The following is a 16,851-nucleotide window of genomic DNA, read 5'->3' as shown; positions in this document are numbered from 1 at the left end:
GGACAGGCGAGATTACACGGTATTCTTCACGTTCTTTTCCAAAGCGATATTGAGGAATGCACAGCTGGGGGCAAGGGCTACAGGACTGCAGTACTTTAACACGTAACTAACTGGTACAAGTTTAAAAATAAAATTGAGGAATTTTTGCTGAATACAAAAGAAAAAGAAATGGGATCTTTCTGTTAGTCATAAAAAATAAAAAAACAACCATAGAACGAAAGATTCAATCATTTATATGATGTTGAGGCATGATTGTCATCTCTGCGTTTAACATCCACTCCTAAATATTCACACGACGCAAATGTACACATGACACCCAAACACAAATATTACTACATCTGAAATAAATCCGTCAACATATGTTTCAACTCCCCGCCGCACGGTTCTAAAGGGGCATATTTCCCGGAGCCGTCGAAGCCGATCTAGCCCTTGTTTGACGAGGGCATGTCTCCTAGCAACCGGTGGAGGCGCTTTCACAGGAAGCTCCTCTTACCCCTTAAGACAACATTTGTACAGATGAAAGGCAAGCGGTGCGTGTTGGTGATTTATGCTGCCCATCGCCTCACGGCTGGCCGCGTGCTCCCAGGTACCTGCTATATGTGGGCCGTATGTGTGTGCTATATGGATGTGCTTTGTGCCGCCGGCCAAAGTGCCTCAAAGACCCTCCTTCCTTCCCTTGGCACTTCTCTGTTTGAACACTCAGTCTGTCGGCTCCTCCGAGCGGCCTCTTTTCACGGTTGTCCCTCATTTTTTCCTGACGCATTGAAGCTCGAGGCCCTGCAGACACCTTTGTTGGCTGACATTTATATTTAAGTCCCGGGTGTTGTGATGTCACTGTTGGGGAGTATCTGGAGAGAAGCAAGCAAACAGAACAGACATGAGTTATTCCTGTTATTCGTCATCTTTCGTCGTAACCTTTCGGGCCATCGTTTGAAGTAATTTCTCGTCCTTATCGGCATTGTGTATAAGTTCTCTCTCATGTTGTGGATGACAGACAACTTAAGAGATGAGAGGGGCTTGTGCCACACACACATACAGACACACACACACACACACACACACACACACACACACACACACAACAAAGGACGAGGGGCTTTCTTCTGCACTTCACAGACCCTTCATTCAGCAGAGAGAGAGAGAGAGAGAGAGAGAGAGAGAGAGAGAGAGAGAGAGAGAGAGAGAGAGAGAGAGAGAGAGAGAGACACACAGAGAGACAGAGCGAGAGAAAGAGACAAACAGAGAGAGAGAAAAAAAGAGAGAAAGAGTTGAGAAAAGAGAGAGACAGAGGAGAGATCTGAGGAGAGTGATAGAGAGATGAGGAGAGAGAGAGAGAGAGAGAGAGAGAGAGAGAGAGAGAGAGAGAGAGAGAGAGAGAGAGAGAGAGAGAGAGCTGAGTAGAGTGAGAGAGAGAAAGAGACAGAGCTGAGAAAAGAGAGCCAGAGAGCCGGAGCCAGACAGAGAATTGAGAGTTGATTTAAATGTTGCACATAGTTGTTGAGACAGACATTCTGGAGGCAGTAAAAGCAGAAAGTACTTTGGATACAAATGGACGGAATCTAATCTGCATAGAGCCCTGAATAGATATAGCCATACAGGTTCTTAATGCATGGGATTCCCCCAGCGTTATGTTCTGACCAATTTGTTTGGTTGGTTTTGGCCCAGGAAACACAAAGTAATTATAATTTTCCAAAATGTGCAGGTCAGTAATACAGAATCTTTGTCTTTTCAGTCTTCAAAGTGAAAAATGATCAAATGATATGGCATTTTAGGGTGGAAACAACTGCTCAGTTCTTCCCTAGCTTCTTGACAGCTTACCTGCAATACATGTCAAACCACAAGGAGGCAGTATTAAGTAAAGAATAATCACTGAGTAACCTCTGTGATAGTGTCTCTGTGTGTGTGTGTATGTGTGTCTCTCTGTGTGTGTGTCTGTGTGTGTGTATGCGTGTCTCTCTGTGTGTGTGTGTGTGTGTGTGTGTGTGTGTGTGTGTGTCTCTGTGTGTGTGTGTGTGTGTGTGTGTGTGTGTGTGTGTGTGTGTGTGTGTGTGTGTGTGTGTGTGTGTGTGTGTGTGTGTTCACCTCTCCTCTGAAGCAGGTTTTGTCTGGCCCTGACGAAGGCCAGGATGTCATCGTCGATGCGGCTGTCCCCAGTCAGCGGAATAGAATAGTCCGCCGGCTTAATGCTGGAGAGGTCCCTGAAGGGTAAAAAAAAATGCATACACACACGAAAATACACAACACACACACACACACACACACACACACACACACACACACACACACACACACACACACACACACACACACACACACACACACTCTGTGACGGTTTTCTTGTGCGGACACGCATGCACAGAAACCCATTCTTGGCATCTATCAGATAATAAGGATACAGCTTTTATATGGCTGTTAGTCACAGCAGGCCGTCAGTCTATAAACTGCAACGTAGATTATGTTCACTTTTCCCCAGATTCGAAAATAGCCCATCGAACAAATCCCAATAAGATCATGACATAAATCCACATCTCTGTTGAGGGAAAAAATACATGGTTGGGGGTTTTGGAATGTACCGTAAACTGCCAAATAAAGCTTCAAAGATACCAAGAAATGTCCCCCATGCTGGACCATAAACTGAGCTCGAAAAAGCGGGCCAAAGGGTTTTTGGTGACGTCCCGCACAGAGGTAATAGTTCACTTCAACATGGTTTAGTGTTTGGAACGCATCCCTGACACTGCTGCTGGGGCGGCCGCAGGGGAGCAGGGAGACAGAACCAGCAGCCTGGCGAACCACGAATGCTGCAGCACCAGCGTCACAGCTTTTGCAGATCGAAGAATTTTGGCCAAGTTCGTAGCTGTGTTAAAGCAATGACCCACATCTCCTGTGGGCAGACATATGTGCCGCCCCTAACAACAACAACCGGTGGCCGCTTGGCGTTGTCTACCTCAGTTGTGGGGTAAGCTCCAGAACTGACCCTCCCCTCTGGTGACTCGAGGCAGGCCGATCCTCAGAGGGAGTCTGCATCGTTTGAATCTTTGGCACGAAGCTCCTGAAATATAAAAAATACATTGATGCATATTTGACTTGACGAATGCGGTGGCAGGTAGTGGAGATTTGATGGTAGGAATTTCAGGTGGGTGTTTTTCTACCTGAGGTCTGTCGCTGAGGGTACATGGGAGTAGGGCTCCTGTTGTTTGTGTGCAGGGAAGTAGCTTAGGCTATGGCCCCTGCAAAACACGAAAGCATGGAGTATCTAATAATGAGTGTCACAAAATCTACTATTTTATATAGCAATCTAGACTCAGGAAGCGGAGCAATTCAGGGAAATGTACTGTCTGCAACGAATGCATCTGTATTGACCTCTATGGGCCTCGTTTGTGTCTAGTGTGTTACATTGCATCAAGTTCAGATCCAGCAGCAAGTGATGATGTCTCTTTTACCACAAGAGGGCACTACATCCCGAGTTAGGGCTTGCCTGTACACTGGCACTAACACACAGATACACACAACACAATTACACACAACACAGTTACACAGTGTTGTAGTGACTTTAACCACAAGAGGGCACTACATCCCCAGTCAGTGCCTTAGCTACACTGGCACTAACACACAGTTACACTGACGGACTCGCTAACATTGTGGTGGCCGTTGTTGTGTAGCTGTGATGTGCGATAAACACATTGCTGTTTTACAGTAGACTTCAGCACATGAACAGTATTTCCTTCACTGTTTGTTCAACCACAGTCAATCATGGAAAGGCCCAGTTGTGCTTTGACTAATTCTCAGTAAGAAGGCTATATTTATCCTATCCCCCAGTGTATTAATGAAGAGATCCGTCGCAAGGTTGGGCAGTCCTCAGACGCCCAAGCCTTATCTCTTCCCCGATGTTATGCTGTCAAAAGCCTTTAATAAAACCTGATTAGACGACGGATAAGCCATGACTGAAAGTGCGATTAGGCAAATAGCATGAGGGGAAACCGCACAGGCTTTTCACCAGCGTGTCCGCGGACAAAGCCCTGGGAAAGTGTGTAATCTGGAGCGATAATCACGCTGAACTTGTTTGGGTGCAATTTCGAAGTGGAGCTCGACGTTCAAAATGGCAGAGTCAGGACTGTTCTGAGAGGAGCAGAGCTAACCCAGGCTGTACAATGGATAAGCTAAGGAAGGAACTACCGTGGCCATTTCACATGAACATTTATGGCATTTAGCAGACCCTTTTATCGAAAGCGACTTTCATAAGTACATTTTCCATAAGAAGGTGAAACAATATATATTGCTGTCAGAACAGTAAAGATGTTTACAGGACCAAGTGTAAAGCACTAACAATCTAATCTAGTTAACCCATTCCCCGTACACAACAAAGATAGCAGGAATAAGATGCTACACAACTAAGTACTATTACTAAGTACGACCTACAATAAGTGCGTACATTAAGTGCCAGGACAGACAACATACAATATGTAGGTGGGGTGGGGGGGGGGGCTGGCTATGCAGAGTCTAGATGAACTCTGAACTCTGTGAGTTTTGAGTCTTTTGAGGTAGCTGGTGAGCGGCCCTGCGGTCCTGATATCGGCACTGAGCTTGTTCCACCATTGCGGTGCCAAGACAGAGAAGAGTTTTGACCTTGATGATCGACTTTTGCGTGCTTTTAGCGATGGTGGTACCAGACGTCCAGCTGAAGTAGTTGAGCAGATTTTGAATGCAGTGTCAGATGTGCCTCGGAGGCTGCACTCTGAGGAACCGGAGAGAAGAGGATGTGGCGCCGAGGCCAGGGGTAGGTGGATACAGGGGTCTTACCCAGAACCTGGCCTGCCAGGCGACGAAGGCTTTGAGTTCAGACTCGGACGTCCTGTTTGGAGCCTGGATGGGGCTCCTGAATCCTGTTGAAAATGGTTGCAAGATGAATAAACGCCGGCCTTGTGCTGCGGCTCTACACGGTAAAGCTGGCCAGCAGCGTGGCTGTCGACAGTTAAATTGCAGAGAAATATTGTTGCGCGATCCAACTTGTGGCCAGAGGTAATACAAGTCCTCAGGTACTATGAGATGCTCTTTCCTACGCGCTCTAATGGTGTACATGTGTGCCGTTTCCTAGCAACGGAGGAAATGGAAATGGTAGAAGAAAACCCAATTGGAAGTTTATGTGGCCTGTTGGATTGAGGCTTGCAAGACAGAAGGTCTGTTTCCGGACTTTGGAAGGAAACATAACGGCACACGCGGTGTCTGTCTGTCAGACTTCCTGCGTTTTTCTTTCCGTTTGTGAATCAGAAAAAATCTTGCTGAGAAGAGAGATGGATACATTTCTCTGGTGATCGAGATCAAAACCCAAACATGGAGACACCACTGAGGTCTGTTGGTCAGATGTTAATGGTTCAGTTGAACAACGTGCATACCAGGTGACGGAGGCCCCCTCCATCAGTGTGTGTGTGTGTGTGTGTGTGAGACCGTCTCTGCGTGGGACACCCGTGCTAACTCAGTGACATCGCTGGCCTTCTACTCACTTTTGCAACCCAGCAAAAAAAAGATTAACGATTCTGAGAACTAGAGTATTCCATTCGTTCGCACAATTCCCGCTAGATGTTTACGCGACGGAGACAACACGAATGCTCCAAGAATGTTGTTGAAGACCAAAATGTGAAGTGACTAATTTCTTAATCCCCCCGCCCCCCTTCTCAACATGTTGTCCTTATTAAGCCCCCCCGATCTGCCGGGGCTTGTTGCTGACGCTGATGTTTGTTGTCTTGGCACCGGGGCCGCTCTCTCCAGACACTTGTTTAGAGCACTCGTCCATTTCCTGTCGGAATGTGTTTCCACGTATCTACCGCCTACGGGACTTTTTTTGCACGGTGTTAAACAGAGGCCGCAAGGGTCGCTCTGGTCCTGTAAAAGCCCTGTCCAAAAATCCTAACGAGAGAGGCACACACACACACACACGTACACAGACACGTACACAGACACGTACACACACGTGAACAACCTCCTGCCAGACCGCTGTAGAGAACCTGGATAAACGGAGTGGAAAAAATACATTCACAAATAAGGAGGAGATGTGCTGTTAGGGCCGTAAACATGTCTCCGACAGGCTCCCCGGTGAGTCTTCATGTCCTGTACATTGAGGGCCATATCTGCTCAGGAGAGACGGCTCTCAGATCATCGGCGCTAGAGCGTCTGTCACCTGCGGTCCCGGCGTCTCCTCGCTCCACCACTCCTTGAAGTCCTTCTGCAGCTTGACCTTTGCCCTTTCCATCAGCAGCTGTACATGCTGGATCTCCGTCCTTAGGGTCTTCAGGTCGCCGATGTAGCTCTTGAACCTGATGGTGGGTAGGGGGTGTACCGTGAAACAGCGGGGAAATGGGTCATGGCTTTCTATTCAATATCCAAGGATCCCCACACGAGGAAATAGAAACATAGCTGGAGAAAACGGTTGGGTTTCACGAGACACTGTAAAAAAAATGACGGGATCCACTCACTCTTTTTTCTCTGCCTCAACCTGTTTGAGGATAATTGCTTCGACAGGGTCCTGCTCCTCTTCCTCACGGTGATCTTTAACCGTCAAGTAGGAAAAGTTAGAATTCGTTTTTTTTTAGGGGAAGACATTCCCAGTTGTTCTGGGTTCAAATCCCTATGTCTGCAGTCTAACTATGCATCCTTGAGCCTTAAAGCTCCTTAATGAACCGTATCAGTGCTGTTGATAAAAGCACCATCAGTAAATAGACAATAGCATCCACTAGAAACAGATTCTACTCTAAAAGGCCTGACTGGCTTGTACTCTTGAAGTATTTTAAGACCGGATAATAGAAGCCAGGCTTTTGAAAAGTGTTGACTCAAACAATGTCGGGACGAAAAAACACAAACAAGAAACGAAAACCTAAACCGAGGCGGTTCTGTGCCACCACCACTGGATGCTAGACGCTTGTGTTCTTCAGAAGCTGACTCTTATTCTGATCAAAACCAGATTAAAAAAGGAAGCAAATAAAAGGAGCCAGCTATGTCTTGCTACCAAACCTTTGGTCAGTGTGCGACACAGAGACACACGCACAACAATTACAACCCAATGTCAAGCCTCATAAAGTGAGTTTCACAACACGCACTACCCTAGACCTGACACTTCACAACTCACCCCTCCATGGCCTTCGGTTCTTCTGTGATCACTTACAAAATTTGCTGACATTTGGTCAAATGGTTGAACTGTGATAAAATATTGCTGTTCATTTGGTCTACATGAGACACAGCCATGTCAAAGACACTGTAGGAAAATCATATTTTAGTACCGGCCAGGGAGGCGCGAGTCCCAATAAAAAAGTACCCAAACCCAAATGTCCTCAGCTTAATACGCTTAAACACTACATTAAATACCTATATTTGTAATAACTTTTTCAGTCAAAATAAATGAAAAGCATCAGAATAAGACAAAAAGCTACAACACTGAACTGCAGAGAAACGTGGAACCTTGTTTTTCTTTGCTGGCAGAGAGAGGCTGATCGATGATCAATTCATGGATTTGCTCTGGACGAGTAGATCCACTTCTTGGACTCACCTTGATCAGCCCTCTGGATCCTACGCATCTCTAACTGCTTCTTCAGCTCATCTAGGGGGAGGACAGAGAGAGGGAGGGGGAGAGTGAGAGAGTGGTAGAGAGGGGGAGTGAAGGAGAGACCAAGAGCCAAGGAAAGCAAAGAAGAAGAGTCAAGAGATTTACAAGTTCAAGATCCCTCCTTTATTAAGCATGTTCCCCCTCTGGAACTATTTACAGGTCACAAATGGCTACTTGGTGAAGCGATACATCCCCCTTGTGAGATTCCTCCAAAATGAAAGACCTCTATTGTGCTTTAGAAACTCAGCAGCGTAGATTCAGCGAGATTAAGTGGATGATTTCACCCCCCTTGTAACAAGTTGGGTCCAGGACATACGTACTTGTGGAAAGCATGGAGATGGAACGCATTTGACAACCCTCAACATTTAACGCAGATCAAAATCAAGATATTATGCTAACCTGACCAGCATGCGTCCCCTGCAGGTCATATCACCCATGGGGCTGTGAGAACTACTTTGCCCGGACATATCAAGCACATCGATCATGTGTTCAGCCGTGACACCTCGTCTTGAAATAGTACAAAACAATAATACAATTTACAAGCCCTATTGCCCATTGTATGCCCATTCTACAGCGACAGCTGAGCCTGTAGTTGCTGTCTGGGACCTTGGGTAGGTCTTATACACTTTGAAAGTCCCCATAAACTTACCCTCGTGGCACCCCTTGTGGGGAATAGACAGCTTATGGGACAATGAACTAACCATAACAGGACTGAGTGGGAGGACAGGGAAGTCAAGGAGGGACATTGACAGGACATTCAAGGAGGGTCTCTCTCTCTCTCTCTCTCTCTCTCTCTCTCTCTCTCTCTCTCTCTCTCTCTCTCTCTCTCTCTCTCTCTCTCTCTCTCTCTCTCTCTCTCTCTCTCTCTCTCTCTCTCTCTCTCTCTCTCTCTCTCTCTCTCTCTCTCTCAGGGCTGTGCTCCACCTGTGAGAGCTACCAAGCCAAGGGTCACAGTGGTGCAACGCCAACGGCATCTGTCCCGGGTTCCAGAGACAACAAATCCAGATGGAGAACCTGCAGTTCAGCGGTGGTGGGCGGGAACCCGAGGTGCGCTGGGTCGCCCCGCTCAGCTCGCTCGCTCTCCGGAGACCTGGACTCAGGCGCTCAGGCGCACGCCATGGCGTGTTCTGTCTTTATCTCTGTCTTTTTTTCCTCTGCATGGTTCACCGCTTTACTCCCACCTCCAAAAGATGCGCAGGTTATTCCGATCAGAGAACTCGGGTGCAAACGTTGCAAAGGATGCAAAACCCCACTAAAAAGGAAGCATGTCCACCCGTGTGGGGCTGAAGAGAGAGAGAGAGGCAGAAGGTCTCTTTGTTTCTAAGGATAATACCAGCACGGAAGAAAGAGCCTGGCTCATAAGATGGAGTGGCCTTGTCCCAAGGGGTCCTGGCCCCTGCTGACAGAGCAGGGCCACGGCCAGATGAAATAAGAAAACTCAAGGGGCCCAACAAAGACCAGGGCTCCTGGGAAGTCACACTCGTGGTGAGATGGTTTACAGGCGCACAGTGGCAGTATTTATACTATATCTAGATGTATTTACGAAAGCAGAGGCAAAGAGAAGTCCCCAGGTGTTCTCCAATGCCATGGCTCACCACGACGCTCTCTGTTTAGTCTAGAGTCAAAAGGTTGTGCATTCCCCTCGGACCGTAGAGGACACAGAGTGAGGTGTTAGATTAGATCGCTTGACTTTGCGCAGTTCAAGTGGTGAAGCTTGAATGGACTGGGGCCAAAGACACGCACCAACTGGTCATACAGGTTAAAGAGTCAGAATGGATGGGGAGAAAGAAATTCACACTGTAAAATAAACATCTGCAATTATTCTGCAACGGAACGTTTTAGAAAACCTGTTGTTCGTTTGAGGTTTCCCCTGCAGAATATTTATATTATTATAAGTAATAAAGAACATCCGCACAAATGGAATCTATTTTATAAAACTATGAAAAAATGAAAACATCCAACAAAACAGGAAAATGTATGAGAATAAATAAAAAATGACCATGTTTGGCGAGAAACAGTAACATTTGGCAAAAAGTAACTTTAGATAATTTATTTTAGCATAGGCTAGAGACGATTGCAAGTGAGAAAGAACAATTGACTTCACCACTTTATATCTAACTGACTATCTCCTCTTCCACATGGTTTGTCTGCCTTCCCGGGCCAGAGTGCAACTTCGGTTCATATACGGCGACAATGGTAGATTGGTAGTTTGTGAGATAAAGTCAAAGTACTCCTTGCATTCTGACAATAAGGCACACAGTATGTGGTGGAATTATCCCAGAATGGATTTCTTCGATAGTATCACAAGACATGCTATCATCCTAAAGGACCGGTTTCAACCAACCACAAAACATTTTTAGTGGCTTGTGGGCCTGACGATTTAGCGAGACACACCACATAAATTATCAAGAGAGCTCTTGATCCACATCCCAGACAAAATGAAGGGCCTGAATGAGGAGCTGTAAACAACATAATACCGTACGAAACAGTACTCCAAATTCCTGTACAAGCGGTATAAGTTAAGTACATATTTACACGACACACTGCTGAGGGCCCTCGAACCCAAAGCAGGCCCACTACAGAAACAGTGCGAGCTGCAACCGTAAATGTCGCAAACAGAAAAATACAAAATCCTGCCTCCTTAAAATGTCCACCGGGCCTTTCCCTTTCCTTGACGTTAACCATTAAACATCTGCGGGTGATGGATGTCATCCTCTTGAACTCAGCAACCGACATAGGTGTTTACGGCTCGCCCATGCTAAAGTTTGATAGCCCGGGACAACACGGGCAGGGACCATATACTTCCTTTTCAAAGTTGTTACAAACTAGTAGCCGGTTGGTGATATACATTATGGTTAGGCTGTCCTCGGGCCTGATGGCTTCAATGATCTGTGGGCCGCTGTGGCAGCAGTGCCGAGGCAGTGGGAGTGCACGGAGGTGGGATAGGCAGCAAGGAGTTCAGCAGATGCTGCAACCCCGGGACAGCGATGCATAAATCCCCATACATCTGGTGAAGGCATCAAGGGCCCTGCTCGTATTGCACTGCTCCGCAACCCTGGTCCTGGAGGGAACCTCTGAATACATATAAACACATATCCCCCAGCGCTGTCTCCCCACGCGTCCTCAGGACGAATAACGCTGGGATTTGATAACCAACGCTATAGGCGGTGGCCAAGAGCAATACCGGTAACCAGGGGAATTGTTTAGGCACAGATGATTCCACAGATGCCCATCTCTCTCCCCTTTCCGCCGTTTCCAGCGGCCCGCATGCTGGATGGAACCTTGAATGCTGAGCAGAGCAAGGCTTTTGTCTGCATGAGGCCGAACCCCCGACCGACAAACTACATCACACACAGGGACGCACGTCTGGCAGAGAAACCCGAGGAGGGCTTCTCTGAAACAGCGTGGAAAGACACTGATGTAAAGGTATTATCCTGACTTTCCAACAAGGAGGTGAAGATACCTTCCATTATAAATGCCGTCCCTCATCTCGGAAAAATGCTGCAGCTCAAATGCCCTAAAACTTTAGAATAATTTGTGATGTTCATTTTTCCGGGATACTTTTCCCCTCTTCAGAGGTTGAATAATACAGAGGCTCCGTTATTTTTGGACGTTTCTATTCATGGTCCCCACCAAAAACGCACAAAAGCTTTCAGCGTGGTTTGAAACAGGGTTAGGGGGAGAATCTAGTTTTTCTTCACACAGTCTCGAGAGTCTGGCCAATATTTAAATATTATTTTGAAGAATCAATGATGCATTAATAAAAACACACACAGACACCTCAACTGTACCGCAGTGTCAGCAGCAGCTCAGAGACAGGGCTCTGGAACGCCGGTGGCGGAGGGTTCCAGTCGTGCTGCTCGGTGTATACTGGCACCCAGGAGAAGACGACGGATGAATGTCACCGAGCCGCCATGTGTGATTTGAGGTGGCTGCTGCTGCTGCAGTGGTCGCCAGACACGGGTGTGAGGCAAACTCTAGTTCATTTCAATGGAATTTGATATGAGCCACAAACACGCCCACAGTCCAGGGAATTTCATAAATATAGCTTGCGATAGTTAATGCAAACCAGATCAAACCTCGACAGGCGTATGTTGGGATTCAAGTCGGTCTGTGCTCGAAGGGGCTAAACTATAGGCAGCCATCGTATCGATCCTTTGCCTCGCAGACGCTTGATGCAACAGGTGGGCCTAAGAGACGTATGAGAGGTGGCTTTGATTCAGACAGGGAAAACATAGGCAACGCAAAGGTGTAACACTCAGCACGTGGAGAGATCCATCAGACATGTCAATCAATTCGGAAACATGAAGGTAAGCAGTGCGAACATGCTCAAGTTAAACCCTGGACCAGCCCAGGCCTAACTGTAGCGATCCCAGACTAACCGGTCAGGGACATTAGCCAGATGATCCCAGGGGTTCTGTGTTTACTTTATGAGTTCGCTCATTGAAACTGCTGAAAAATAAATAAATACATCCAATTGAAAATGGGTAGGTAGGTGCACAGACAGACATGGACAAACCCCCGTTGGTAAAATGTGCTGTAATGGACCAACACCTCTACCCCTGAGAGGGTTCGAGGAGGGGGAATCTGGGAGCCTGACAGCAATACGACGTGTCTCTATAGACTCATGGGAAGACGTTTATGTTAATGAATGCACCGCTGTTGACCCTGGAGGCGCTGCATTAGAGGAGGCCGGCCATTAGGATAATGATGATGGCAGTAATGATGACAATAAAGTTTATGCCTTCCCATCTCGCTGGGTGTGAAGGGCAACTTAAGCCAGGCACTTGGAAGCATTCCCTCCTGGACATGGGACAAGTGCATTGTTGAAATGTTCTCACACAGAGCATTTGGAAAACAATAATAAAGCCACATTTTCACAGGCTTTTGTACCTTTCCAATGAATGTTTATGTGTGAGACAGCAAGGGTTTATGGATCATATTACTTTTATTGCAAGTATGCAACTACAACATTCCCACACGTGTGTCGGTAAACAAAGTGAGAATGCATATTAATTCCATATGCTGTGAATGCTGGTGTGGCAGTTTATTCAAAAAGAAAGCTCATATAATGGGAATTGAAAGCCATGACTTACTGATGGAGTCCCTGGTCTTATTAACCTGCACTCCGAGTCCTTTGGCTTCAATATACCTGTGCATTACAAATACATAGATAACAATCATATCAATAGACAATAGAAAAACAAGTTTTCCTAAATTGTTAGACAATTTATCATAGATTATGACCCAAGATATGAATTCAAAAGGCACGGAAAAGCAGTAAATCCTCTCTCAATCCTTGCTATTTCTGCCGTACTTGATGCCGTTCGTGTTCTCAGTGGTAGGTCTAGAATATCTGCGGTGCATTTTAACAGAGGCTGCTTTGTGATTTGAACGTGGGCCTTTGCTGATCCTTGTCCACTGAGCTCCATCAAAGACGACCAGTCCAGATGTTGCCGATGGCGATGAGCTCAATCACCGTGATCCTTCCAAGCACCCCACATTCATTCTTGGAGAGTATAGTGTTCACGTTTAACAAGTGAGTGTTGAGAGGATGCTTGTACAGTGTGTCCTTGCGTGTTTGAAAAATAAATAAATAAATATATATATACAGTACGAGGGGGAAGCCCAACGTCTTTGTTTCCCACTTACCTTTGTTTCAGGACGGCCTTGTTGTCCTCAATGGTCAGGCGGTCCTCATGGTCTCTCATGAAGATCTCAAAGGCCTCCTCTTTTCCAATGGACAGCCGGGGTCCTGGGGACACAAGGTGCATCGTGTCCATTGGATTAGGCAGCAGCATCACACAGAACAACATCAAAAGGGTCACATGGTACAAGGTTTGTGAGTTTAAGAACATTCAAAGGGCTAAATCGAACAAACTTTGGTAGGTGTTGAAATTGTCTTTGTGCAGATGGAATTGTGTGGAAAAGTTGTATGTTTCCTCTTAATGGGTTAAGCGTTTTAAAGCTTAATATAACCAGTGTGATTTGAACTCTGGGTGTGTTTGAGTGGCCATTGTTTGCACTAAATCCAATCAGACGGATGCCTTTAGCCAACAGGATACAGATGGAAACTAAACAGTGGAGAACCGTGGAAGACAATCCACCCCGACGCAATAATTGAAATCTTGTGAACTCTAGGAATGGTAGTAATCGATAGAAAAGACATTCTTTAGGATGGAATGCCTGTAGCTCTAGTTTAGTTTGTCCACCATTTCCAACATAAATTGCATTGGATGTGGGACGACAGCTTATAAAGAAGGTAATTACCTGCTTGACTGGCAAAACTAAGCTAAAAATAAACTAACTAAGGCTATGGAGGAATTGAATACAAGCTGACAACTGGGTGTCAGGTGAATTTGACAGAGCTCAGCAAAACCAATCTCCCACAGGTACTGGACTGCAATCAGGCCCCCAGATGTTGGGCTCCCCGCTATTGACCTCCCACTTATCTCATTGCACAAATTGAGGATCATTTTCCAGCACTGAGCAAGCAGCAATGGAATTATCTATAGATACAAAACCGCCAACATACGCACACATCAGGCTGTCTCTGGCAACCTGCCAACAGCCAGGAACCCATCGCAGGTGCAATAGCCTTTAAACAGGCAAAATGATAACACCTTTACAGATACACCTTTACATATGTAATTTGCTATATCAAAGCTGATATATATGATATAATTTTTTTCTGATACCGTGCAGTTGCCGTCACCGAGTGGAAGGGATCTGACTGTTTTACTGTATTACCATCCTGTTTTTAAAGTTTCAAATTATTTGAGTATCATGTCCTACCTGGGTGTCTGTTTGACATGGTGTTATGAGTACTTTCTTAAAAGTAAATCCCTCAGTCTATTTTACGTTTACAACGCACATCTTTATCATCGTTAAGTGTGTTCCTCGTAAGTTGTACCGTATCTGTGTACTTACAAAAAAATAACAACACATTGCAATTTTTTTCTTGGCCCATTTTACACAAAGGAAATGAGTAAATAAGTGAAAATCTCTCCTACCAATCTCTCTACCAGTAATGAATGCACATCTGAGGCATCACACAGTGGGTCCTGAGTCAACAAGCTAAGCTCACAAACAACTTGGAAGGAAGTATTTGAGAAAATACATGGCAGATGAGGAGACTGATGGGAATAAATTCCAATAGTCAATTACATTTTCGGCTGTGTGGATGGACTTTAAATCTGCTGCTTCTTGTGCTATTTAATGGCCTTCCGGATGTTAAATACTTCAGGAAACCAACATTAGCCTGGTATTATTGTTAAGGTTGATAAGGAGTTATTAAAAACTCTAGCAGGGAGAATGATCAATCTTTGCCGTCAGCTTTCAACCTTTTTATTTTTGGTCTGAATGAACGAGGGACTTCAAAAGACATTGTCACATTGTCAATTCTCAAAAGCTGCTACAGGCATCTGACAATCTACACAAAAGTATTGGTTAAAATAAAACAACACATTAAGATAACATTAACACATAGGAGCTTCATTGTATTCAAAGATGGAAAAAGGCATCTTCCTGTATCTTTTATTGTATATTATAATGCATCATAAAGACGGATTTAAACAGAATAATGTTGAACCTCTTGGTCCTCTGTGCTCTAAACAGAACATAGATACTTCTCATTCAGTACGATTTGTTTGTGCACAAATATTTTTCCAAGATTCATGGACCCGTGTAACAAACAGGATCCTAGCTGGAAACGCACGCTAGTGTCGAGTAAACCCTGTGAAATGTATCACAGGACAGTTAGGAATTTAGTTTTTCGGTTATTTATGGAAAGTGGTGATTGGAAGCAGGAGGCATCTTGCAGGCTTACGTTGATACGGCCAACTTTAACAAACATGTCTCAAGGCTATCCGAGGAAAGCTCACCCCTGCTCGCCTGTTGGGAAAGACAACATTCCAAGGATAGCTGTCCGAAAATGGTATGACATCATTTCGTGTTGTGCTAGCATCTTCTGTGGGATAATGATATCACGTGTGGCCGTCGCCAACTTTCCTAATTCTCTCTTTCCGTGCTCGAGTGCTGACAAACCACTGACGGTTAACCCAGAAAGGAATTTCCTACTGACTATTGTTGCTGTTTTGACAATAAAAAATAAAAAATCATCATCTAAAGCCTATGCATTTGGAATTAAAAAGAAAATCATACTCTTACTCATTTTTTTTTTATACAAACGAGAAATTGGCAAACAAGAGGTAGGATGTTTGATTTCAACCATTGTGTTTGTTCATTTCATTCCCCCCATCTGTTTGAATCTAATGAAATGAAACAGAAATTGATGTCCCAATCGAATCAGATTTCCATTCAGATTACAAAACACTGGCTTGGCCATCGTCTGCTAGAATCATCAATGCTAAAGAAAAGGCTTTCTTTACATTTATATAAAAATCTTCCTGTCTTAGAATAAGAACATCCTGTGTGTCTATTACTGCTATTAGTGTCCATCACATTACATAAGCGTCTTAGAGTACCATATTAAGCGCTATATACATTTCATTTATTATTATTATTATCAACCTCATAGAAAAGGCATTTTCAGTAGCAAGGAAGATACACTGTTTAATAAAGTGTGTGTGTGTGTGTGTGTGTGTGTGTGTGTGTGTGTGTGTGTGTGTGTGTGTGTGTGTGTGTGTGTGTGTGTGGTGTGTGTGTGTGTGTGTGTGTGTGTGTGTGTGTGTGTGTGTGTGTATGCGGATACATATTACATATCTGTACTTTTACAAAATGGAAACAGATTCCATGTAGAAATCAGAAGGATCTTGAGCCTTCTGAGCGCCAGGGCCCAGGATGCAAGGGTCTGCTCAGGGGTAGCTTAGCCTAAGGCCCAATCCCATTTCTACCCCTTACCCCTTCAAAACAAGGGGGAGGGGTAAGGGGAAGGGGTAAGGGGTAGAAATAGGATTGGGCCTAAGGATCTATCTTATCAAGTATGCTACTTTATACCATAGGTTTGAACGTAGGACACAAAATGTATCATAAATGGTTTCCATGGAAAGGATAGCATCATTATACACACATCTATACCGTTTCTTTCCAGCAGGCCCCAATTATCTAAAAGCAAAGAGGTTGTTGGAAAAAAGTGAGTAGGCCCCTAAAAAACATACATAAACATCTCGTGGGCCACTAAACACAGGGAAAGGATGCATGCATTCCATTTGTTTTGAATTAACACAGGGAGAGGAACAATGACCTCATGTCTAGGTAGTTGGTTGGTAATAAAGGGCAGACAAGAGCTAAACGGTGAA

The 16,851-nt window shown here is 45.1% G+C and overlaps 1 protein-coding gene across 3 annotated transcripts in view; it reads right to left on the bottom strand.

The window, feature by feature from the left end:
- Nucleotides 1–217: 217 nt before the first annotated feature.
- kif6 (kinesin family member 6) overlaps nucleotides 218–16,851 on the bottom strand; it is a 53,322-nt gene continuing 36,688 nt past the window's right edge. For all 3 annotated transcript variants that reach the window (XM_030357235.1, XM_030357237.1, XM_030357238.1), the window contains 10 exons: nucleotides 13,244–13,346; nucleotides 12,688–12,743; nucleotides 7,535–7,585; nucleotides 6,468–6,540; nucleotides 6,173–6,308; nucleotides 4,798–4,880; nucleotides 3,150–3,227; nucleotides 2,945–3,049; nucleotides 2,083–2,198; nucleotides 218–848 (listed from right to left, as the gene is read on the bottom strand). In XM_030357235.1, the coding sequence (XP_030213095.1) occupies nucleotides 832–848; nucleotides 2,083–2,198; nucleotides 2,945–3,049; nucleotides 3,150–3,227; nucleotides 4,798–4,880; nucleotides 6,173–6,308; nucleotides 6,468–6,540; nucleotides 7,535–7,585; nucleotides 12,688–12,743; nucleotides 13,244–13,346 (818 nt within the window). In that variant the 3' untranslated portion in view covers nucleotides 218–831. The remainder of the gene's footprint in view (nucleotides 849–2,082; nucleotides 2,199–2,944; nucleotides 3,050–3,149; nucleotides 3,228–4,797; nucleotides 4,881–6,172; nucleotides 6,309–6,467; nucleotides 6,541–7,534; nucleotides 7,586–12,687; nucleotides 12,744–13,243; nucleotides 13,347–16,851) is intronic.

This window comes from Gadus morhua, chromosome 5 (genome assembly GCF_902167405.1).
Source record: "Gadus morhua chromosome 5, gadMor3.0, whole genome shotgun sequence".
Lineage (NCBI taxonomy): Eukaryota > Metazoa > Chordata > Actinopteri > Gadiformes > Gadidae > Gadus > Gadus morhua.
The sequence above is the reverse complement of the archived record's forward strand: the minus strand, read 5'-3'. Positions and strand labels throughout refer to the sequence as shown.